At 38.2% G+C, this 25205-nt stretch overlaps 1 protein-coding gene and 1 non-coding gene across 13 annotated transcripts in view; one reads left to right on the top strand and one right to left on the bottom strand.

The window, feature by feature from the left end:
* SMARCA1 (SNF2 related chromatin remodeling ATPase 1) overlaps positions 1–21336 on the bottom strand; it is a 777971-nt gene extending 756635 nt beyond the window's left edge. For all 12 annotated transcript variants that reach the window (XM_081565725.1, XM_081565724.1, XM_081565728.1 and 9 more), the window contains exons 1-10: positions 21034–21336; positions 16345–16431; positions 14404–14570; positions 13994–14094; positions 13786–13886; positions 10691–10870; positions 6082–6237; positions 4825–4956; positions 3711–3779; positions 25–134 (exon numbers count right to left, since the gene is read on the bottom strand). In XM_081565725.1, the coding sequence (XP_081421851.1) occupies positions 25–134; positions 3711–3779; positions 4825–4956; positions 6082–6237; positions 10691–10870; positions 13786–13886; positions 13994–14094; positions 14404–14570; positions 16345–16431; positions 21034–21216 (1286 nt within the window). In that variant the 5' untranslated portion in view covers positions 21217–21336. The remainder of the gene's footprint in view (positions 1–24; positions 135–3710; positions 3780–4824; positions 4957–6081; positions 6238–10690; positions 10871–13785; positions 13887–13993; positions 14095–14403; positions 14571–16344; positions 16432–21033) is intronic.
* On the top strand, positions 16545–16615 carry LOC145537315 (small nucleolar RNA SNORD112). The gene has a single exon (XR_014076337.1). It is a non-coding gene; the product is annotated as a small nucleolar RNA SNORD112 (small nucleolar RNA).
* Positions 21337–25205: the final 3869 nt, after the last annotated feature.

The following is a 25205-nucleotide window of genomic DNA, read 5'->3' as shown; positions in this document are numbered from 1 at the left end:
TCTAACGGAAATAAAATAACTCACCATTCTCGCTGCATTTTACTCAGTCCCAAGTAAATCTTGATTTCCTTTTTAGGAGGCAGACTCTTCTCCACATCAGTTTTTATTCGACGTAACAAAAATGGTTTTAAAACCTAAAAAGTGAGAGTTTTTATAAACGTTTATAAAACATTCAATATTATAAACCATTTATTTCATTGACAACACTCTAAGGTAAAATTTACTTCCCACTGTATAATCTGAAAAACACTACCAACACCAGTTGCTAATTTTCTTGGTAAAAAAGAACCAAGTAATGGCCCGTTAGCAAATCAGAATAGGGGGCCCAAATTAGACATCCATGATTTGATGGCACAAAAGACAATAAAAATTAAGACAATAAGATTACTGACTATTGAAAAAGTACAAAAAAAAAAAAAACCTTTTTAAAATAATCTGCTGTCATATAATATTTGTAAACCTGAGAGGAAATCTGAGATGAGTATGAATCAGAGTGTCTCTGAAAGTGAAATAAAAATTCAAGCCATTTAAAAATGGCTTTCAATATATGAATGAGAAGAAAATGGTTCAATGATAAGGAAGATCAGAATGAAAAGAGAAAAAAACCTAAAATTATCCGTGTATACTTGCAAGGCAGATTCTATTACAAGAAAAAAAACATCTCTGGGGCACCTGAATGTGCCAGACACTGCACCATGAACTTTAGATAGAGTATTAAATCCTTACAATAAGTCTTTGAGGGAAAGACGTTTATTTCAATTTTAGTAACATCACCAAAGTCACTCTGCTAGTAAACGGTAGAAACAGAAATCAAACCCACATCAGGCTGATTTACATTTAGCTCAGTCCCTGATTAGCGGTTGTAAACTGGGCAAGTTCTTTAATTTTTCCAAACCTGTTTCCTCATTCATTCATCCAAAACATATAGATTTATGGTATATATCTATGCTACGCATTTTAAATGGGGATAAAGATACCTATTTCCAAGGCTGCTGTGACAATCTGTGGTAGTACATAAGTAGAGTTTAACCACGGTAGACATCAGTAAACTGTAGCTATTATTACTAGAGATCCATGGGAGGTAAGGAAAAGGGAAGTGTAAAAGAAGACTTCTGGTTTCCTGTTTGGGCCTCTTAAATTTGTCTAAGTTGCATTTTTAAGAGTTTAAACTGTCTGTGAGACATTCAGGCAGAACACGCAGATGGCAGTGGGATATGTAAGTCTTGAGCTTAGGAGAGAGATAAGGAGAGAGAAATTTGGGAGTTATAAGTATAGAGGTATAGCTGAAACTCTGGGAGTGATCCTCCAGGGAGAGCACATATGAAAAAGGAAATCAAAGACAAAGCCCTGCAACACTAAACTTCCAGGGACAAAGAAAGAAAAGCCCATGATGGGGACAGAAAAGAACAGCCAAAGAGATAAGACAAAATATATCCCATCCCCAGACACTAAGCAGGAAAGCACTTCAAGCAGGCATGGTTAGAGGTACTAAGTATTACAGAGAAGTCAGGGCACTAACCAAAAGGTTTAACAAAAAATCACAAATACTTGTGAGGTTAAGTTTCAGTTGTATTTAATGGTCAGTGGATTCAGAAATGAACAGAACCCATCAGAGACGGAGTAGCCATTCCTCGGAGATGACCAAGATCCTGGTATGAGAGGCCCAGCTGTACTGCAACTTGTATGACAGGATTCTTCGAAGATTTGTCTTCTACGCCTCTGCATTCTTACAATAAGTTCCCTATTACATAAGGTCACTGGTTTGTGACTTGTTCTGTTTAACTCTAAATAAATATTTACATAACACGTGATGACTGGTGGGGCTTCGAGTCAATAAATAAATTTAATGAGCAGTTACTCTGGACCAGGCACACAGGGCACAATGTGGTGGAAAACAGACAGGATCCCTGCCACATTAAGTTTACATTTTTCTGGGGGAGGGGGAGAGAAGGAGAGGTGAGCAAATATAATATAAACAAAGACTGAAACTCTCATTAAAAACAGCAGACAAAAAAAAAAAAAGCAAAACACATCTATACCCACTTTCTCACAAAACTCCACTGAGTCAATTAAAATTATAGTTGTACATTTTTAAAAAGAGTGAATACTGACTTCACTGATAGTCCAGTGGTTAAGACTCGACACTTCCAATTCAGGGGGCGCAGTTTCGATGCCCGGTCAGTCAGGGAACTAAGATTCCCACATGCCACAGGCGTCATGGCCAATAAAAAAGAAGAGTGAGTAGACGATTTGGTGGTGGATGAAGGGGGGAGAAACTAAACTTTCAAATAGCTTAGCCATCAAGGGAATAAACCAGAATCACAGCTCAAGAGGGACAGAGTGTTGAGGGAGTACTGGTCTGTGGATGCAGGGAGGAGAGTCTAAGTGCGGGTTAGGATTTAATGAGGGAGATACTTGAGCATGTTTACATGTTGAGGGAGAAGAGCCAACATGGAGAGAGAGGTAGAAAACTCAGTCAATAAAAAGGAAAAATTTTTAAGGAGAAAAGTCCCTAAGAAAACAGGAAAAGATGAGATTCAGGGTTCATGTTAGAAGAATTAGCCACTGCCCATGAATTTGAGCAAATTCTGGGACATGGTGGAGGACAGAAGAGTCTAGCGTGCAGCAGTCCATGGGGTTGTAAAGAGTCAGACATGACTTAGTGACTGAACAACCACCAATAAGAGAAAGAAAACCTCTTCCACTCAAACAGAAGGTAATACAGATGCAGATATTCTTGGAAGATGGATATCCTTCAAGGAGTTCCTGCCTAATGACTTTTATTTCCTCTTTGAGAAAGGAATGACGTTACTTGCTGAGAAAGGAGGACAGGGAACACGTGCATTAGAGGTCTCGGGGAGACTGGAGAAAGTCTGAAATAGCTCTTACAGGAAGTGAGAGAGAATGCTGAAGAAGGCTATGAAGAAGGATCACCAACATCGTCAAATCCCAGAAGGGGAAGGTATTAAAGGAAAGGTATTAAAGGAAATCAAATCATGTCAGCAAACATGAAAATGTAGTGGTTCCAACCTGTACAGTAGGTGTCATCTTCTTTATCAGCCAGTATTGAGCAGGCCCAGTACAGAGCAGGTCACTCTGCTAGTAACTGGTAGAAGCTGAATTCAAACCCAGAGGACAGAGACACAGTTACATAATTTGTTTAGGGCTTTTAGGGCAGAAATGGCAGATCAAGAGAGCAAGGGAGTTTGAAATACTGGCCCCCAAAAAAGTGGTTCAACTGATAGAGAACGGGCTCCTTGATGGATGCAGAAAATGTAGCAACAGAAATGGGCTGATGGATGGGAGTAAAGCAGGGCTCCAGGCACTGGATGTCTCTGTGAGATAACAGGACAAGTACAAAGGGAGTAACATGAGTGAAAGAAGGATACAAGAAGCTGTTACCAAAGAAGGGAAAACCGGTGTTCAATGAATGCGATCTCAAGGATCTGTGGGGTAGGGGAGAGTGAACATCCTCTACGAGAGAGGACCACATTGTCCATGGGACAGCGCCAAAGCAAAAGAGCTGTTCCACAGAGACGCCAAGGATATAGTGGGAGCGCGCCTCCCAAAGAGGCTGTCAGAAAGGTTGAGAGAGAAAAACACTGAGACTGAACTCAGAGGCACATCCACAGGTTCCAACAGATTCACTATGTTTTCTAGCTCGGTTACATATATTTAATTACTAAATTTTCCTGTCTACTATTACTTACTGCGTGAAGTCTTTCCACAAGTTTTTGATCACCAAGGCAATTTTTAGTGTCAAACCAAGAATCAAAGTCCTGTGGAGGGGTGAAAATTCTGCAGTAAGTGCATAGATTTTTAAATAAATGTAACATTCTATAAATTCTTACACAGCTCATATAGCAATAATTCATTTTAAAAGCACTGTCAAAAACATGTTAACTGTTATGGCCAATATTATTTACTTCTGAAAATAAATATTGGAGCAGTTAACAAAATTTTAACACCATTATACAGGTACTCCATCAGCAGTTTTTTTCTTTAAAAGGCTTTTATTAGGCTTCCCCATACCACAGCAGAATTATAACCAGTTAAGAGGAGTAGAAATAAGAATATAAAATGGAAGGCATGCTAATGAAAATGTTAATCAAACAATAAAAATGAACAAAAGCAAGGTAAGGTATACAATAGGTAGCTGAACTTTATACTGTTTATTATCAATTAATATCAGCAGTGAGGAAAATCAAGCTCCAAAGTCCTTAAATCATTCAATTCTGTTTGCTGCACTAGCATAACCTTGTGTCAATGATAAAAGAGTACAAATCATACATTTATAAAATATGTTGCTTTTCAAATCACATATTATAAGCTCTTTAGTACTCACCAAATGTTAATACCTGCAGCACTTCAAGATTATTTCAATGACTCTACTTGTTAAACTAGTATGCAGAAAGCCCTTCCAATTTAATTTAAAAAAAATGTAGAAAGCACTATTCTGAACTCAGTCTACCTCATGTCATAAGTTGTGGTAGCAATGTGATACAGGCCAAGTTTAATAGGATAATTTCAAAGCAAAGAAACTTATTTCTCTAAATATCCCCATTTGAAAAAATTTCTATTCAAGAGCTAAACCACAAAGAATCACAAATGAAAGCTATCAGTTTCCATCTATGGCAACCCACTCCAGTATTCTTGCCTAGAGAATCCCATGGACAGAGGAGGCTGGTGGGCTACAGTCCACAGGGTCGCAAAGAGTCAGACACAACTGAAGCGACTTAGCACGCAGGCATACAGTTTGTGTTTTGAAAACAGATGTCTGTGAACATAAGAAAATTATACTTCAAACGCACGACTTAAACTTACTTCTGCAGAATTAAAGACATCGGGCAATAAAAAGTTGAGTAGTGCCCAGAGTTCATGCAGGTTATTCTGCAAAGGTGTTCCAGTCAGGAGCAAGCGGTTAGTTGACTTGAAGTCACGAACAATCTCTGAGAGCTAGAAAAGTAAGTTATGTTAACATTGTTTTATTTATTAGAATGTTCAACATTCAGTTCTTCACCCAACCCAAAACATTTTTTGAATAAAAGTTGAAATAACTATTAATACTAGTTCAGGTGACATTGCCACAGTGAAGCACAGTTGAACAAAATATTATAGGCATTTCTACACTTACAAGAATGCAGATCACAGGCACACCTGAGCCCCTTCCCCCACTTTTAAAAATTTATTTTCTTCTATTTTTGGTCCACAGAAACAGTCAGAACTCTATGGAATCCAGGCTGGTCACTTTACAGCATAGAATCACCTTTTCCATGCCAGTCATGTTCATCCACCACACCCCGCCAACTTCTAACTTGGCCTGGTCACAATTTTTAAGCATCACACCTGAGCCCGTCTTCCCCAAATATCTTATGTTAACTTTCTAAATACAAAATCACAAAAATTAAAGCACAAAAAGTAGAAATCACAGTAATCTTATTTTAAAAAAGGCTCATTTTATATTGCTCTTAAATTAATGATCATTCTCTAACATGTATCCTCTTATCGAGTATTAACTACAAAAAGCACCACCTGGCGATTTTGCTTCAGTTCTGTCTCTGGTTCTCCCAAAGCAGACCAATGACCCAAAGAGAGGTTCATCATCATAACTGATGCTTTTTCTACTGTTGATGGAGTGGAATGGCAATAAATATCGGTATTTTTCAATGTTAACACCATACTCTAATTCACACAAGTCGAGTAATTCTAGAAAATAAGTTTTTTTTTTCTAATCCATATGAATACGTGTAAGGTAGCTCCTCAATAAAAAATAAACCAAAGCAAACAACATTTGTACACCAAATATTGCAAAAATATTAAAACACTGTAGCATAACAGAATTATTTAGACTGCAACAGGTATAGTAAACGAATTTTCTTTACATTAAAAACTGGGCTCAATTTTCATTTATCTTGTATTCAATCATTTATAACTCCAAAATCATTTTTAAAACTGATTGCCATTCACATTCTGTGAATAAAATCACAATCTATCACTTTTTAAATTCTGAATACAGAGAAGTAAACCAATAGATGTGGTAGTTAAAAGAAGGTTTAATACAGATATTGAGAATTAGCTTACCTTAGATTTTTCATTCTTTATTCTGTGAGCCTCATCAATGACAAGGTATCGCCAGTGAAACTTTTTGAATACAGATTTCTCTTTAATTACCATCTCATAAGAAGTAACACAAACATCCCACTCTCCTGGCATCATTTCATCACGAATAAAAGCAGCCTGGTGCAAAACAAAGTTCCTTATATTAGAATATGCTGACAAGATGTCACAGAATTAAAGCATCAAGAGACTATTCTAGAATCATTTGGTCTCATTCATTTTAGATATAGGAATGCTGAAGCCCAAAGGTACTTTGTGGTCAATTATCTGGATGACACGCTAATACTTCCATTAACGACAGAGAAGCAGAGGCTTTCATTAAACAAGTACAGTATATTCAGTGAACTGGAGAAGTTCGTATCACCAGAAGATGACAGTTACCCTTCATACCACAAGGGATCAAAAGGACATGGGCAAAAGGAACTACTTTCTGAATACCATACTCTTACCAAGATCCAAGCACTAACCAACATGATATCATTTTGATAAATAAAAAAAGCTCAATATACATGAGCGATTCCAACCTTTTGTGATCTCTCTTATGTTTCCTTCACTTTCTAGCAGGGATGAGTCATAAACTCTGTTAAAGGGTCATGAAAGCCCATTAGTGTTTTTGTGAAAGTCCTGATGTTATGAGGCTACAAATGTGATTTTATAAAGGAGGCTTGCTCTATCTACTACAGGAATCTATTTTAAAAAGTGAGACTGCTTAAAACTATTTTTAAATCTTCATGTGGCCAATGTGCAATGTGATTGAAAGCACTTCTAATGTGGATTAACTGAATTCCAGATCATCTCTATTATGGGTTAAAATAAAACCAAAAAGGCTAACAGGGAGCAGCAAAATCTACACTGAGAAGGGCCTGATTAGTACTGTAAATCTGAAATGACAGTGCTTAAACATAACTGACTGTTCATCTCAAAGTCGTTATTTCATAAATTCAGTCGTGCACCAAACACACCAGGGACACTCTCAACAAATATTCAATGAGTGCCCACTATGTATAAAAGGACTGCCTGGACTGAAGTAGAGGACAGGAAAAAAGGCCTCTGTAGATCTCAGCCTCACCCTGGGAAGTGGTCATAGTCAAAAAGTTAATTAAGACATTAGGGAGTTAGAGGCAAAATAAAAAGAACCAGGGCACCAGACCCCATCTGGTCCTGCAAATACTTTATCCTTATTAGATTTTGTGAAATACTCAGTCTAATGGTTCCTCCTACAGTTTCACAGAACATACACATATTTTAATTTAAATCAGCTCTGCTTTGAAACTTGTGTAACTATTTGATAGTTTCAGAGTTAAATATCGACAGAACATTCAAGATCACATAATCCAAAAGTTCTCATAGGGGACAAAAATTAAGGCCCTTTGAGATTCATTCAACATCACAGTCAGTAGCAAAACTAGAACTAAAACCAGATCTGTTTCCGTGTCCATGACCTTTGATGCCTCTACAGTAGAAAAGGAAGGGGTCAAAAACTGTGTTTGGAGGACTCCCCTGGTGGTCCAGTGGCTAAGACTCTAAGCTCCCATCACAGAGGGTCCAGGTTCAATCCCTGGTCAAGGAACTAGATTCCACATGCCTGCAACTAAAGATCCCGCATGCCTGCTACTAAGATCCTGCTTGCCACAGCTAAGACCTGGTGCAGCCAAATAAATAAAACATTTTTTTAAAAAAGAATCACGTTTAGGAATCATATCTCTAAATACTTCAGAACTACATTAGCTTCAAATAGGATCATGATTTTCTCAAATAATTTCCTACCTCAATTAAATACTTACTGTAGCCTACATCACATATTTTATTACCAAATTGACCTCATAAAATGTTTACAGGAGGCCAGGAAAGTAGAAAGACCCAATATATCTATCCCGTGCAGTACAAACATTCAAATCTGTCTATAAGTAATGTTCCAGATTTTCTCTATACATAACATCAATCTTTAAGTGTTGCATATGGCACATTAATTATTTATGTAATTAACAATTACTGGTTCTCAAACTCTTTGACCATGGCCCACAGTAAAATTGTGTTTTAGGTTGCAATTTAGTATACATATGTGTTTGAGGACATGTTTTTAGAAAGAAACAATGCTGCTGCTGCTGCTAAGTCGCTTCAGTCGTGTCCGACTCTGTGCGACCCCATAGACGGCAGCCCACCAGGCTCTGCCATCCCTGGGATTCTCCAGGCAGGAATACTGGAGTGGGTTGCCATTTCCTTCTCCAGTACATGAAAGGGAAAAGTGAAAGTGAAGTCACTCAGTCGTGTCTGACTCTTAGCGACCCCATGGACTGTAGCCTACCAGGCTCCTCCATCCATGGGATTTTCCAGGCAAGAGTAGTGGAGTGGGGTGCCATTGCCTTCTCCGAAAGAAACAATACATATTACATAGTCTCACTGCTATTTTCTATTCTATCCTATCTCAGTGTTTCAAAAAATTGTTGTCACCACCCACTAAGCTGAATCCCAACACATTAATGAGTGGTAATTTGCAAAACACCAACTTTGAAGGTTAGTTTTCATGATTAAGAAGTTTTTGAAGTCTCTAGAAGAATTTCAACCTCCCATGGGGTAGAGAGGTAGGGCGTGCTAAGTCTCTTCAGTCATGTCTGACTCTACGCAACACTGTGGGCTGTAGCCTGCTAGGCTCCTCTGTCTGTGGGATTCTCCAGGCAAGAATACTGGAGTAGATTCTCATGCCCTACTCCGGGGGGTCTTCCCAACCCAGGGATCAAACTCGTGTCTCTTAATCTCTTGCACCTCCTGCACTGGCTGGTGGATTCTTTACCACTAGCACCACCTGGGAAGTCCAGGAGTGATAAAGAGATAGGGCAGTAACCAATTGAATCCACTCTTTCTTGAAAACTCCCAGAGACACTTCATGTAGCCCATGGATTCCATATAATAAAATCGAAAACCACTGGCATACATGTTGGTGATGGACAGGAAAGCCTGGTGTGCTGCAGTCCATAGGGTCACAAAGGGTCAGATACAACTGAGCGACTAAACTGACTAAAGACATGATAAAAACACAAGCCTAGATATTTCTCAATATCTATGATCTTCAAGAAAATCACAGGAAAATAAACCAGTAACTTGGAAATACAAAATTTTTATAAGGAATGGTATTACATTTAAATAATAGCAGCGATCAGAAAGAGTTCTAAGTTACTAATTTGCTACTGGGAAATATGAGGCATAGGGAAGAATCAAGCCTGTAATTCTAAATTTATGAGCTCAGTATTTCAATATTTAAATTATTTATAAGTTAAATTTAAATAAATTTAAGTAATTTTTCTTCAAGCAAAATGATAAGAATAAAATTACATAATTCATTATGTTACCACTCTTTTGAGCATATCTTTTGATAACCTATCTAAATATGTAAAATAGAATAAATCTCTACTCCAAACTAAGTTCTCTGGAGGCAAAATAAAGACCAAGTTTAATAATATGCTTTCTAAGCTGATTATTCATTTTGGTATTTTGCATAATTCATTATTTTTAGATTAATTCAAGAGTCCTAAAATAATTGTAGCCTACTAGATTGACAAATAGTTAATTTAAACAAGAGCCCTTAATTTCTAATAATATCTAAGAATGTATGCAGACACCTATTCTTCTATTCAAAGATCAAAATTGAAAGCTGTGTCTATGCATAAACACAAAACACAAGGTTCTCTGTACAAGGATAAAAGGTTCCATTCATGTGTGTCTGCATGTGCATGTGTGCATGTAAACAAGTCAAAGTCAAAAGTAAAAAAATTAAACAAACTGAAATGCAAATTTATACACTTTTGGCATCAAAATAGCACAAATGATAGAATCACTGATAAGATAGATGGTCAATAAAATAAGATTTTTTTAAATAACAAGTCACTTAGTGCAACTCAAAAGTGATTAGATTAATGAGCTAGTTAAAAGTAAATGCAAATAAGCATAATAACGGATTTTCTGTTATGAATGGGTAATACATCTACCTCAGAAGAGTGTTGTGAGAATTAGCTCAATTAATATATTAAAAGTGCTTACCTGGTACAGATGAACTTATCTGAAAGCAGAAATTGAGACACAAATGTAGAGAACAAACATATGGATACCAACGAGGGAAGTGGGGGTGGGATGAGTTGGGATATTGGGATTGACATATATACACCCCTATGTATAAAATAGATAACTAATGAGAACCTACTATATAGCACAGGGAACCCTACTCAACGCTGTGTGGTGACCTAAATGGGAAGGAAATTTTAAACAAAGAGAGGGGATATATGTATACATATAACTGATTCACTCTGCTATACAACAGAAACACAACACTGTAAAGCAACTATATTTCAATTAAAAAAAAATTATAAGTACATTGACAGAGATACACACAAAAGTCAGTAACAAGAAATAAATGTGGTATTTAAAATAAAGCACTTACAAAAGAGTCTAACACAGAGTAAGCACAACTTAAGTGTTATTCAGTAGTAGTAGTCAACTCAAATGTCTTTTATAGCAACAAAATTTAACCCCAGAAATGCTGTTATTCTTGATTGCCTTTTAAAACCTGTTTCTCACTTACTCTTGCATCCTTGTCTCCAACGAAACAAATAACACGAAGAGATGGGACCCATCGCTTAAACTCGTTCATCCAGTTGTGTAAAGTCGACTTTGGAACTAAAACCATGTGAGGTCCAGGAATGTTTCGGTAATGTTTCAGGTAACCAAGCAAAGCAATCGTTTGTAAAGTCTTACCAAGACCCTGCATTATCATCACAGGGGAAAAAATCCATAATCATTTTTTATTTAATGAAACATTTGTTAGTAGCAACATTACAAAAGATATCTGCCAACTATCTCACATTGGGAAAAGTTAAAAGACTTTTTTAAAAAGTGAATGACCATTCCAATTCAATACTTAGGCTGAGCACAAAAAGAAGCCAAGAACTTGCAGTTAGAAAGTTGCTCAACAAAGCAATTTTCTATTTAGGAGACTTTTACTCCTAAAGGAGTGAGCAACCCCTATCATCTTTTCTACTAGTTTGCAAAATTAGGAACTTTGTGTATTTCACAAAGACACATTTCCTTTATCAGCCTGCTTGGTGTTAGTGGTGGTGGTTTAGTCACAAAATGTCGGACACGCGTAGCCCTCCAGGCTCCTCTGTCCATGGGATTTCCCAGGCAAGAATACTGGGAGGGGTTGCCATTTCCTTCTCCAGGGGATCTTCCCAACCCAGGGATCAAACCCGCATCTCCTAGGTCTCCTGCACTGCAGGCAAATTCTTTACAGACTAAGCCACCAGGGAACCCCAGTCAGTCTGCTTAGATACCACTCTTTCCCATTGCCCTCAACATTATTACAGCCCAGGTTTGAAATATTCAGACTCTACATCTCAAGGGGTCTGTAGCTCTATACTCACATCTCATACCCTTGAAGACCTAAGGAATCATAAGGGAACAAAACACAAAAGAACTTTGCAGCCAGAAAGGAACCTAGGAATCACCAGTCCAGGTGACTTTTTAAAAAAAATAATATACTGAACACCCATGAACCCACTACCTAACCTACAGGAAAAGGAATTATGTCCTATGTCACATGACCTTTTAAAACACTTTCTGACTTTGTCTCTGGTCAAGGTATATATTTCTTTTATAAACCTAAGCTAAAAGCTATTTTTATAGGCTTTATCCTGCCTGACATTTCACTTATGAGATGGGTTTTATGGATGCTATGCATTAAAATCTTAAAATGAAAAAAAAAATCTTAAAATGTTTATACTCCTTAACCAAGTAATTCCACTTCTAGAAATACTATGGAAATAATCTGAGAGGTGCATAAAACTGAATTACAAGGGTTCTCATAATAGAATTATTAGACATCAAGTAGATACATATATATCAACTAATATATACTATATACATATATATTATATATACTATATATATATTATACATCAACCAATCCATATGAAATGAATAAAATTGTTACCTCCCTAGAATTAATTATTATGCAGTAATTAACAATTATTTTTACCAAAATGTTTTAATTATGTGGAAAATATGTATGTATGTGAAGAAATCAGAATACCAAATCATATATACAATATGACCTCAACTATGAAAAATAAATAAAACCAGAGGAAAAAGACTAAAAAGAAATATGCGAACTGTTACGTATTGTTGTTTCTAGGTAATAAAAATAAAACTTAAATTTTTTCCTGATTTTTTCCCAAATTTTCTAGCATCATTAAACTATCTCCTTTTTAATAATTAAAACATAACTGGTATTAGCATAAATTCAATATGAAAGATCTTTAGTTAATTCCTGTTTAGACAGGCTTCAGCCAAGAGGAGCTTGGGGCAAATAATCCTAGTCTTTCCGTTGTCCTGGAGAAGGAAATGACACCCCTCTCTGGTGTTCTTGCTTGGGAAATCCCATGGACAGAGGAGGCTGGGGGGATACAATCCATCGGGTTGCAAACAATTAACTAAGCTCCTTCCTGCCTGAGCTGGCTGCAGTTTTCAACCCAGAATACTAAACGTAAGGAGCTCCAGACCCTGGATTTAAAGGACCTGCCACACACCTACCAGTTGCTTAGCCAGGGATGAGTACTTATGGAACCAACTACTACACTACAAGCTATGGAGCATAAATAGTCATGTGGCCCATATGGACAAGTGATTGCAAATATGGCTCCAGAGTCATATATAGGAGTATCACTGCCCTCTCTTAACCCCCACCATATACATTTGGTCTTAAAATGTCAAACCAAGTCTTCGTATACTCCTCTGACCTGCTGAATTAGCATCTTAAATTGCCTTTCTTTTCTTTGGTCATTTTTTTTTAAACACAGTGCGCCCTCAGAATCCACAGGTTTCACATCCAGGTATTCAACCAACCGCAGATCAAAATCCACAGAGGGCCCAACTGTCCTATGTCATTCTACATGAGGACTTGAGCTTCCACAGATTTTCGCATCCACGGGGAGTCCCTGAACCAATCTCCCCTGTATATGGAGGGACGACTATACTTCCCATCAATCCTCAGCTCATTTCCTGACCCAGCTGGCACTCTACTATCAAGACTCAATACTGCTCTTCACTTTTTTGTTCTTTATTCCATCTATTCACACTTTGTTTGATCACACACAGAGGCATTTACATTCACTCATGCATGCATTCATTCATTTAGCGTTTGGCTTCTAGCCCCACCTCAGTCCCAAAAGGATTTCAGGTAGCCTACAATGAAAACATGGAACATGAATTAATGGTCAAAGAGAAATAAAGAGGGGCCAAGGAAAGTAAAAGGTAAAGAATAGGAAAAGGCACAAAGGACACGATGGGGAAGACCATTAAAAGTTACACAGATGTTCCATTCCGGCGCTCACTATAGCTCTGAGCTCCTTGGAAGCCAAAGTGCAAATATCGACAAAAGTACAAGGAGGTTTTTTTTTTTAATACCACTTGAGGAAATTTCAATAACAAATTTGGAGGCCTGTGAAAGCATATGTTCCAGAGGTTAGACAATTCTAGACTTCACAAATACCTTGTATGTTACAGCTAAATAAAACATCTAACCTCCAAACTCTGGGGCAGGTGGAATTTCAGCTCAGGTATTTCAAGTTTACATAAAATTACTGATAAGTGAGAATGTGTTTTTAGCTACCAACTCCTTACCATTTCATCAGCCAAAATACCATTGACTCCATTTTCATACAAAGAGATCAACCAGTTCAGTCCTCGAATCTGATAATCTCTCAGTGGCCCTCCTTTCACATCTGAAAAAAAAAAATCAAGGCTCACGTACTTTCCATTAGTACAACCAAGTAAAATTTTTCTAAAACTAAACTGAAAACAAAAAACACCAACATGATGAGGTACTTACACGAAGGTGACACCTCAAATCTAACACACACATTAGATGCTTTCCGACTCTCTGAGAGGAGCTCTTCATCTTCTTCTTGTTCTGTGCGCCTGTGACGGTAGCTGAAACAGAAAAAGAAATATCTTCATATTCAATCCAAATGCTAAGGTGTCAATTAAGTCAGTATATTCTGTTAATATCTTTTATGAAAAAAAAGTTATCTAGAGTCTTGCATAAAAGTTGATAAAACCAGCTGACATTTTTATTGGTTGACTTCTATTGAGAAAAGAAAATATTGTCTCCAAAACATATTTACATAGGCGATAACCTTGTTTTTTGGATATAAAATCACACTAAATACATGAAGAAGGAAGGCAAGTATGAAGGGCAGGAGGAAAGGAGGGAAGAAAGTTAGAGAGATGCCAACATACTCTCCAACAGAAATTAAGCTCTGCTTGTCATCTTTCTTTATTCGAGGGCGTCCCAATTTCATGTTCAGAGGAGATGTTGGAGATTTCTGTGCTGAAGGTTGAATGAAATGTGCAAAAAGCTCTGTCTGCTTCAGTAAAAATTCAAATCTCTTTGCTCGATCTGCTTTCTAATTTACAAGACAAAAGAAAAAGTAATGATTTCCTTTTGTGTTCTTTCAAAATTTAACAAATATACACATTGCACTTAATTTGTACTACACTATAAGTACTTTAAACATACTAACTCACTTAATTCTTTTAATAAATCTATGAGGTAGGTACTAGAATTATCCCCATTTTACTGATGATAAAAATAAAACTGAGGCACAGAGAGGGTAAGTAACTTGCCCAAGCTCCCACAGCTAATAAGGAGAATTTGGAAATGGTATTTTCAGATTGTTTGAATAGAAGCCAAGTGATCTGACAGGCTTAATAAATGCCTCAATAATAAGTATTCTGCTTAAAGTATTGGGCTCAAAAAGCAAATTCTGAATGGTTTGGAAAGCCAAGAATTTTCATCTAGAAATAATTTAAAACTCAGAATACAGTGTCATCTTGTCTCAAAATATTTTCAATGCTTTGGTATAATACATTTCTCTCCAAGTATAGTGATCTGCAGAATTGTGGTTTATGCTAAGAGTATATAAAGTTTCTCCCGAAAGTGAGGATTTGGAGAAAAAATATACACACACACATATAAGTGAAACAGTTAATACACATTAGCAATTCAAAGTGTATGTTATAAATTCTAAATAAATTTTAAAAGGTCATATAGCTTATAAAAATAAAAGCAGTAAAATTTTTTCACTAAAAATATCTTAAAAGATCAAAAGACGTATTTATCATTCTAGATAAAGAAAAAAACAAAGGTGATTTTTTAATTCCCAGTCACTTTCTAACCACAGGATAGACAATATTTGATTACCAATGAAGGATGCATAATTAGCAACATAAGAATCTTCCAAGAATTCATTACCATAAATACAAGAATTAGACAAATACATTCAGACCAGTAGCTGGAAGGAGGCCAAAATCTTTCCATTTTATGTTATCCTCACTGGAATGTTGTTTTTAGAGTTGTTAAAACATTAACTTGTCCACGTTAGATGTGGCCTTAAGCGTTAAGGCACTGAGTTCTGTAAAATCACTATAAATGACCGAAAAATGTACTTCACCTCTACTTACTTTCAAAAACAACCTCTTGACAAAAAAAAAAAAAAAATTCAGTTCCAACTACCCATTTATTTCTCTTTTCAGTTAACCAAGTTCACTGGTTTTGAAAGATCCCAAGGCAAAAAAGTCCAGTTAAAATTAAAGCTAAAATATGGGGTTTGGTGAGTGAAAATTAAATAATGAAATGTACAGCAAAGCGCTAGGTAGGTGTATCTAAGGTTATACTGCTTAAATGTGTAATACTTTCATACACTGGGCAAATACCCTTCCCTCAAAAAGATGCATTACATGTTTCATAATATGGAGCATTCATTCACATATCCAGAGCAAAGAGAGAGAGAGGAAAAAAATACCAGGCTGGTTTTGTGACCTGCTTTCTCTCAGCCATACTGATATTGCCACTTATATTTTCACTTTGTAGATAAAATATTTCTAGCATAAAACATCCTATTATGGGGTAAAGAGGGCTAAACAAAAATGAAGAGATGTGGCTTCTGGTCTCAACTATTCCATATCATTTCTCTGATACTCTATTTCCTCATCTGAAAACAAGGAGATTCATTTATCCAACAAAAATCTATTATGATGGATTATATATTAAATTACTTTCAATTCTAAAGCCTATGATTCTGTATTCATCATATACACACATGTATTTTTTTAATCTTTCACATCTCCTCTATGAAAATCAACTACTGTATTCACTCTTCTACCCAAGAACATATTTACCATTTTCTCTTCATATTCTGGATCCATTTCCTTTTCAGATTTAGAAGCTTTAACAGCAAGTTTAAGTTGAAATGAAGAAACGTTTTTCTAGAATTTCAAAGAAAATAAATCATCAAATTGCAAAGCAAGGTCAGCATTCTCATTTGAAGAAAATAAAAAGTAATTAAATACTAAATAAATAAATCCACATGGGCCATGCATGGACCAATGATGAGAGCATGTCATGAACAGAGCTTATGATTAATCCAGTTCTGTGCACCTGAGGTCCAATTAAAAAAAATCCAAAGACTTGTAAAGCCAGAGAGATAATACTAATTAAAATAAAAAGCAAAAGGTGGGAAAATGAGCTTTTTCACCTATTGTGTAAAGTGAAAAAAGTGCATAACCACTCAAGAGAAGATTCAAAATCTAGGATATTTTCAACCACAAACCAGAGAATTCAAGGAAAAGTAAATATTAATTCTCAGAGCTACTTCTTTATGTGACGGAAACAAGCCAAACTTTCATGAGAAAAGACGGTGGTTTTTGTTCTTGAAAAGATGTAATTTTTTAATATTGTTCTTATATTTTAATTAGAACATTAAAATTTTATGTACTTCAGTGTGATCATTTATATTTGAAACAATGAAACAGTAGTTTCAAACTTCTGGTTTATGTTAATTTTCTCCAACTGGACAGAAAACCTTTTAAAAGTATATACATGAATATCTTGTAGAAGCAGTTTCTCAGGGCTATTAATTATTAACCTTTGATATTTAAAACACTGTAATTTAGTGAATAATAACATAAATCAGCTACTTTAAAATACTGAAATTATCTAGGGGGTTATGTCATGTACCTTATCCTTTTTAAAGACAAGCTTGTACTTATTTACAGATATGTAGAATATACCTCCATCCCTGTAAGAAATCAAGAAATAAAATAATAAAAATATAAATCTACCCATTAGTACCAAAGTGGAGGGCATTCCAGTTTTAACATAGACTGCAAAGTCAAAATACATATCTCTGAAAGCTAAAGAAATTATGTCCATTTGAGCATGACTTTTAACAGCATGTTCCTGAAAGCTTGGGTCATAAATCAATAGAAGAATGTGATCTTAAACAAGAAAAATCTGGCTCCGGTAGTTAATAAATGTTTTCCAACATTTATTAAAATTTCTATTTTGAGGAAATCCAAACTAAGATTATGGAATTTGACTCTGATCAGGGTTCTCCTTTGGAGCACTGATTAGATACTGTCCAGTTATTCTTAGCCCAAATAACAGCCGTCTTGATTTACAGCATCTCATATGTATATATGTGGGATGTTTTGAATGTAATTTTGGATGGATGAGAATAGAAACTACTAAAATGCCCTCAATACCACACTTTCAAATTGTCACATATGCTAGAAACCCTCTTTTATTTTCAAAGCAAAAAGTAAAGAAAATTGGATACTAAAATCCTTGAAAAGCTAAATGAAATCTACAAGTTTCAAAAATTACCTCTCCTCAAATACACAAGTATATATCCAATAATGTGGAATGCAAATTTCACTTACAGAAAACTAAAGCTTTAATATTAGAAAAACACTTGTTACTTTTTTCCTTATCTTGTAGAATATCATAAAATTTGAATTATCTGATAATTAAAATTCCTGATCGGGAGCATTGCCATTTAAAGCTGTAGGCAATTACTTAATTGGCACTATCTTTCACAACAAATTTTAAAATACCTACCTTCAAAACCTTCCCATTTTTGTATGTGTATGTTTTTGCAAATATACCTCTCATCCCAGGAAATATAAAAGGTGACTAAGATATTCTAGTGAATTCCTTATGGGTTTTCTCATCTGGTAGTCTAGATGCCGTAAGAATGCAGCACAAGGTCACCAAGATGTCCTGTTTTAAAGACCATGACCTTTTTCTTGACATTTTCATTACCAAAAATACCAACTCCAATTTTCATGGCATTGGGTTATCCAACTGTCACTTAGAAAAAGGAAGTTCAAGAACCAGAAGGTAAGCAAAAATACCCTTCTTAGCTAAATGTCAGAAGACAATCCACTCTCATCTACTTTATGCATCATGAAAATGCTCTCATTCAGAGCCTATTTTCTTCTATTTAATATATACACAACTCCAGCATGATTGATAATCTGGCTTCCCATTCTACAGAGAGTAAGAGCAGCAGCAAACGACTTGGGAACGACCATTTGAAGAAGACACCCTGGCAACAGCAAGAGGAATGGCCGAAGCCCAGGACTGAAACTTCAGTTCCACTGCAGGAATAGCTCTTCTGCTGGGTGTTCAGGTGATTTCCCTCTCCTCTCCCTGCTGGATCACTTGTAATTTTGTATTTTACATTTGTTTTATTTGAAATGTTTTGTTACATCCATGTCCTTTATCATAAGAGGATGAGATGGTTGGATGGCATCACCAACTCAGTGGACATGAGTTTGAGCAAACTCCGGGAGATGGTGAAAAACAGGGAAGTCTGGCATGCTGCAGTCCATGGGGTCGTAAAGAGTTGGACACCACTGAGTGACTGGACAACAACAGTCTGACAATTGAGGGAGAAGACTGAAAAATTATGAAAAAAAATCAACACAATACTGAAGTGTCTGGGAGATGGTTATTTAATTGAGGGGAAACAACCTCCTAGGTCTTAAATGCCTTTGTATCACTGTCAGAGTACAATAACTGACACACGTAAGAAAAAGGCATTTATTTAATGTGCACTTTCAAGACACCAGTTAAGGCGTCAAGGCGGCGTGTAAATATTTAGAATGGGGGGAGGTACCCGATTACTTTATTTGAAGGAATGGTACAAATGAAAGCACTTAAGCAGATGTTTTGGCTATTCAGATTTTCAAGGAAAAATTAAAAATAAAAAAAGAAGCAGTGACTAAAGTAGTAAACTTCAGATATCCAGGAAGTAAGTTCCAGGCAGCATCTCATTTCCCTGTGCTGAATGGACAAATGAGGTACTATTAGGGCAATTTCTGATGAGGCCACAGAGTTATATCAATATCTATGCCCCAACTCAGTGATTATACAGGTTTTCTATTGATTCCCAATCTCTTCACAATCCAAAAAATTTAATACACCCTGGAAATTCGACAACTTTGATTGCCATACAAAAGATGGGTGAGCATTTACATTCAGTCTAGGGAATAAAAGGCACCTAGACACACTGCTGAATTTCCCAACATTTATTTATATTGATGCTTGGTATTTGGCCCAGCTTTAATCACTGATATTGTCTTACCAATCCAAGTACCACACAGATCTTAAAATGCGTATGTTTTCTATGGTTTTCACTCAGCACTACAATTGTCTTTCTGTTTAGTCAACCCTGTAATAGTAAAATATGTCACTTAAGCAACCGCTGAATTTAAAATTACTCTAATTCGGGGCGAAAGGTGCTAATTTCCCTCAAAAGCTTTTCATTTGGTCGTATAGTATCATATAATGATTCAGACAAAGCCACTGGAGATCGCTAAAGCATAATTCTAATTACCTACCTTTTTTTTTAATTGCGATATGTCTACTCGTAAATGGAAAAAAGCCAGCCATAAGCAATTTTATTATACATGAAAAATCCTTATGCCCCATCCTATTCTTTATCTCAATTTTTCAGCGAGTTTCCTAGTTTTTATTTGCACGTCTCTCTCTGTCCATACGACATATGCCTTACGGAGATAATACATATTTTTCTGGATCTGGCTTTAATAGGTGTCAGAGCGGTCCCCTTATGTACAGTAGCAGCAGTTCATCCTGGCGACGCTGGGTTTAAAAAAAATTAAAAAAAAAAACCTGCGTGTGTCCAGGAGCCAGCAGCGCCCACTAGGAAAGAGAGGCGGAAGCCTGGAAGGCTTGGGGCCGGATTGGGGGACCATTTGGGTGGCCCTGGAGTGAAACACTATACCGTCGGGGGCGGGGCAGGAGAGGGTGAGGGTGCACACGTTGGAAATTTTCCTAAGTCAGCGTCCACGGTGCCTCAGTTTGGGGTTTGGATTGGAAGGGGGCGGGGGTACAACGCCGAGAGCTCATTTTCTCGGGGTGACACCCCCGCCTCATTCAGCAGGCGGGGACCAAACGAACAAGAGATGATTTTTTTTCTTTTTTTCCCCTGCCACCCAAAGGGCCGACACTGCCAATCAAAGATGTAAAAGTCTCTCCTCTCGTCCTCCGCCTCCCCACCACCGGCACCTGGAAATTCAAATTAAAAAAAAAATAAGCCTCCAGCAAAACCCCTTTTGCGCGAGTGTGGGATTGAAGGGCCCAGATTTCCCAGGCAGAGGCCGACGGGAAGGGGGGGAGAGCGAGCGAGAGGAGAGGGAGAGGCGGAGGCTTTTTCCTGCACGGCCCCATCCCCCACCCCGTTACCCCAGTTCCGGGAACGCGAAGGGGGCCGGGGGCTGTCGGGGGGCTCCCCAGCCCCCCAGCCCCCCAGCCCCGGGATAACGGGAACCAGCCACCCCGCGCCGCGCCCGCGCCCCGCCCCCGCCCTCCCGGCGGCGAGAAGGGAAGGGGGAGGGGAGCGAAGCCGAGACTGTTCGGCCGCCCCCACCCCGCGCGCCCTCCGCCCCCAGCCCCGCCGAGCTCTGCGGGTACCTGTCGGCGCCCAAAGGTCAACGTTTGGGCCCCTCGGAGGGGCCCGGAGCAGGATTTGTCCACCGCATACACACCCCCTTCCTATTTACCTCCTTCTTCTTCTCGCCCTTCTCCGTGGCCACGGTGGCTTCGGTGGCCGCGGTGGCCGCGGCGGCCGCTCCCTCCTCCTTAAAGGTGGACGGCCCCGGCTGATCGTCCTCTATGAGCACGATCGCGGCGGTCGCATCAGAGGCTGCCACGGTGCCTGCCACTGCGGCGGTGTCCGGCTCCATGGCGTTGGAGCGGGAACGAGGAGGGGGACGAGCAAGGGGACGAGGGCTCCGGGGCGGCGGCAGTGTCTGCACTGGAACGAGCTGGATGGAGCAGGGGTGGGGAATCACTCGCTTCCAACCCCTTCGCTCGGGCCCCCCTTCTTTAAATAACCCTCAACCCTGCCCCACTTCCGTCCACCCACCCTACGTCATGGCCTCCCCCCGTCACCCTCCCCCCTTCCTCCACCCCCCCCCCAACGATCGCGAGACTCCCCCTCCCCACTCGGAGCCCGGGCGGCCCCGCACGACCAACTGTTGCCTGAGCGTGGGGCGCGGACAGGGGTGGAGGCGGGAACCCACAGCCCGCGGCCCCCAGAAAATCTCGTTCCCCACACGCCCCCAACAGTCAGTCCGAGCTCCCCTCGCAGATGTGTGCAGAAGGAATCCTCTTCCCCTTAAATCTGCTCTTTGTACCTCGGGGCGCTCTCCCCTTCTTGCACAAAGAACTTTTCCTCTGCTTGTAACTGTACTGTAGAAGGTCTGTCTCACCATTTGCAAAGCCCAGAACCCCTTAGGGGACTGCCCTTTCCGAGGTCCCCAAAGGGGGACTGGTGGTGCCTTTCCCACCTTCGTAAATTCTGCAAAAGAAGCATTCCTTGAACCTCTTGATTGCAGCTGCAGACGTTCACTTACAAGGCAAAGTGTGACTCGATCTGTTTTCAACTCTGCTATCTCTCAGATGGCCAGTGTACGGAAGCCCTTCTTTTGCGTTCACCCCTGAATTTTAAAAGTCCTGGGGGATAAGGTCAAGGTCCCCACAGAACCTGGGACAACTATGTTAGGTGCCTAATATTAATAATTAGATTGAGTTATTGTGATTTTTTTTTGTTTTATTCATATCCCTGTTGTTATTTAGTAGTAAGTCAACACCAATCATATGCATGATCATGGATACAAAGGAATTTCGTAAAGGGTATGCAAACATTAGTTATTAAATATTATTGTTTCTGTTTCTCCCCACCCATTTATTTTGATCAATAACGGGAAGATTTACATCTTAGTCTTAAAATTCAGTCATTAGGGAAAAAAGATAGCAAAACATATAGAACACAGTATACCACGCAACAATCACAAACCTAAAATTTCCAAAAAGAAGCAAGTATTTTCCAAAGTGGAAAGAAGTCATGATTAATTTCCCTCAACACACCTTCCTAAATTATTAACCTGAAATCAAGTGTGATTTCCTCAAAAAGCGGGAAAGCACACAATTGCCCCCCAAATACATCCCATTTTCCTTGGGATAGTACCCTAAATTCATTTTTTGTTTTAAAGCTGTGACTCATTAATGTCCAAAGACCATGTGACATTTCGGCTATTATTGATCATTTACACCTTAGTGTGAATGAGTGTGAGATCCTGTCCTGGGACTGGTTTTGAACAGAGAAAAGGAAAGAGCAAAGAGCAAAACACAGAAGATGGAGTGTGCCACTGAGAAGAAAGGAGAGGCTGGTGGTGCTAGCTTTTCTCTGATTTTACTTTCATTACGTTCTTCTCATTTACGTTAGATTTTGCCCCCAGTGCCTACATTTCTCACCCCGAAGTACACATGTGTACTATCCAACAGGTGTATGGAGTCCCAATATTAAAAATCGTTCCTATTTCTGAAGCATCAACTGCAATCCAAAAGTGGGATAGAATTAATTTACTTGACAGGTCGTTCTAAACACGATTTTTTTAAATTAAAATGTGCAAATGTATTAAAGAATGAACTGCAGAGTTTGAAGTGTCTCCAAATGATAGCTTGAAACTTCTAATTGAATATCCTACCCCTTCCCCACTAGCTGTTCAGTCTCCTCAGTCACTAAGAGTCGTCTGGTGGGAAAGTTCAAGAAGCACTGAAAGAGAAGGATGCTATAGTACATGCATCCACGTGACTTGAGAAGGACCCTTCCAGACAAGAGCAATGGAAGAGTTCTTTATCACCAAATTGCAGCTATGGGAGGATAGAATTCCCCTTTCCATTGCCTGGGGCATCCACAAAGAAAGTCTCAAGAAATATTCCTTGTGTATCGATGTGTTCCTGCTTGCAAGGGTACTTTATTCGATTGATTTTCTCATTTCCAGTGTCTGATATTTCAGTTAACGTAGTGGTCTAAATGCACTTTTGTGAGGAGATGTGGGAAACTCACATACTTTTATAACACCTTTTCTGTGTGAACATGTGTTCCCAGTTCTGAAAAAAAAGAATTTAGAAATTAATTTTGGGGAACAAAGCATATTTGTATTTGACAATTTTCCATGTATGTATTATGTGATCCTTCCTTTGCAAGATGACGTGGCTGAAAGTGCTACCAAGTATAAGTTTGGCTGGAAAGGTCAAGGCTTGGTCCACAGACCTTGCCACTGGATTCATGTAAATATTGCCCTTTGGCTTGTGGCAACAACTGCTATTTACAGAGCATGTACTATCCTTATTTGCAAATCTGCCTAAAATTCATTATCTGTAGACTTTGTTCTCGAGTAACCTTGTTTCTGATCCTACTCAGCACCTTGCTCTGTCTGCTCCTACTTTCCCCTATTATGTCTTTTCATTTGAAACGGTCTTGAATTGCTCTTCCCCGTTGAGGCTGTAGAGCAAGGCAAGTTTTTATAAAGAACCATGGAGTCATCTTTGAGAACCTCAAAATGAATCCTAGTCCATAGGACAGGACAATACGTTCATGTTGGCCGACTGTGAACATCGTAGAGGTTATCCAACAGTCATTTTCACATAGCCAAAGCTTGTTTGCTAGCTACCACAATGCGTGTCCAGTGGTGCTTTTAAATACTTTCATAAAGTTCATAAAGGCAAAGTCAAGGGCTTGGTGTTCCTTCTCTATCCTATATCTGAAATTCATCACTGAAACCACAGTATGCCAAGAACCACATTGTGATCCCATTGCTCAGTGTTCTTCAGAAGCTGGAACAAACACTTCTGGTAACAGTATCTTGCTTACCACTCTAGTGATCGTTCTGTTCTTATCAGCAAGTTACTTCACGATTCTTATCAAAGACATTTAAGCTAGTGACATTTTTGAAAATATGCAGTTTCCTTGGTACGTTAAGGAAAAGGTAAAATAGTAAAATAGCTAGTATGTCTGTTGTATACTCTTGTATCAGGCACTGTGTTAGGCTCTTTACCTATGATACTGCTAATCCTCCTGGTAATTTATGAAATAAATATTTTATCCCTATTTTACATATCAGAAAACAAAAACTTAGGCTAAACAACTCATCTAAGGTCCCCCAGATAGTGAGTGACAGAAACCAGATTCAAAGCCAGACTGTCTGGCTCCAAACCTCATTTTTCCACTTCACCTTTACTAAGTTCTCTGCTTTTCATAAGGCTTCCTCGTTGACAGTAGAAATTATGTTGAGAAAATAACTGAAAAATATTTCTGCCAATTGTCTCCATGGTGTTCACTCTCTGTTTATTAGAAGAAACTGTCACTTTTAAGGCTTTGGTATTATATCAAGCCAGATAATTCCGTTAGCTCCACATAGAAGTTGTTGTAAGGTGAAAGTTAAAGAATAATTTCAGATTCTTCTTGTATCCAAATTAAATTCTTGGAACAGTAATGGACTCAGGACAGTTGGAATTCAGGGGCGGGGGGAATCTAACAACTTAGATGTCCGAGAAGAAGCGTTTGGCAAAATATCATATAGTATATTCATAAATGGAATACTAAATGGTCATTTTGAATGTTATGTAAATATATATCTGATGACATGGGACTATGCTTCTAATGTATTGCTGAGTGAAAAAAGGCAAACAAGAAAACAGAGTGACCCATTTTTGCAAAAAGAAAGAAAGAAATTATTTACATAAATAGATTTGCACAAAAGAAAAATGTGAAAGGTACCATGCTAAATGTTAATAGTAGTTACAGCAAGATGGTGGAATTAAGGGTGACTTTTTTATTATTTTTGCTTTTCTAATCTAATTTTCCTCTATGAAGTTACTCATACTT

Source organism: Giraffa tippelskirchi, chromosome X (assembly GCF_054371585.1).
Source record: "Giraffa tippelskirchi isolate mGirTip1 chromosome X, T2T-mGirTip1v1.2.pri, whole genome shotgun sequence".
Lineage (NCBI taxonomy): Eukaryota > Metazoa > Chordata > Mammalia > Artiodactyla > Giraffidae > Giraffa > Giraffa tippelskirchi.
The sequence above is the reverse complement of the archived record's forward strand: the minus strand, read 5'-3'. Positions and strand labels throughout refer to the sequence as shown.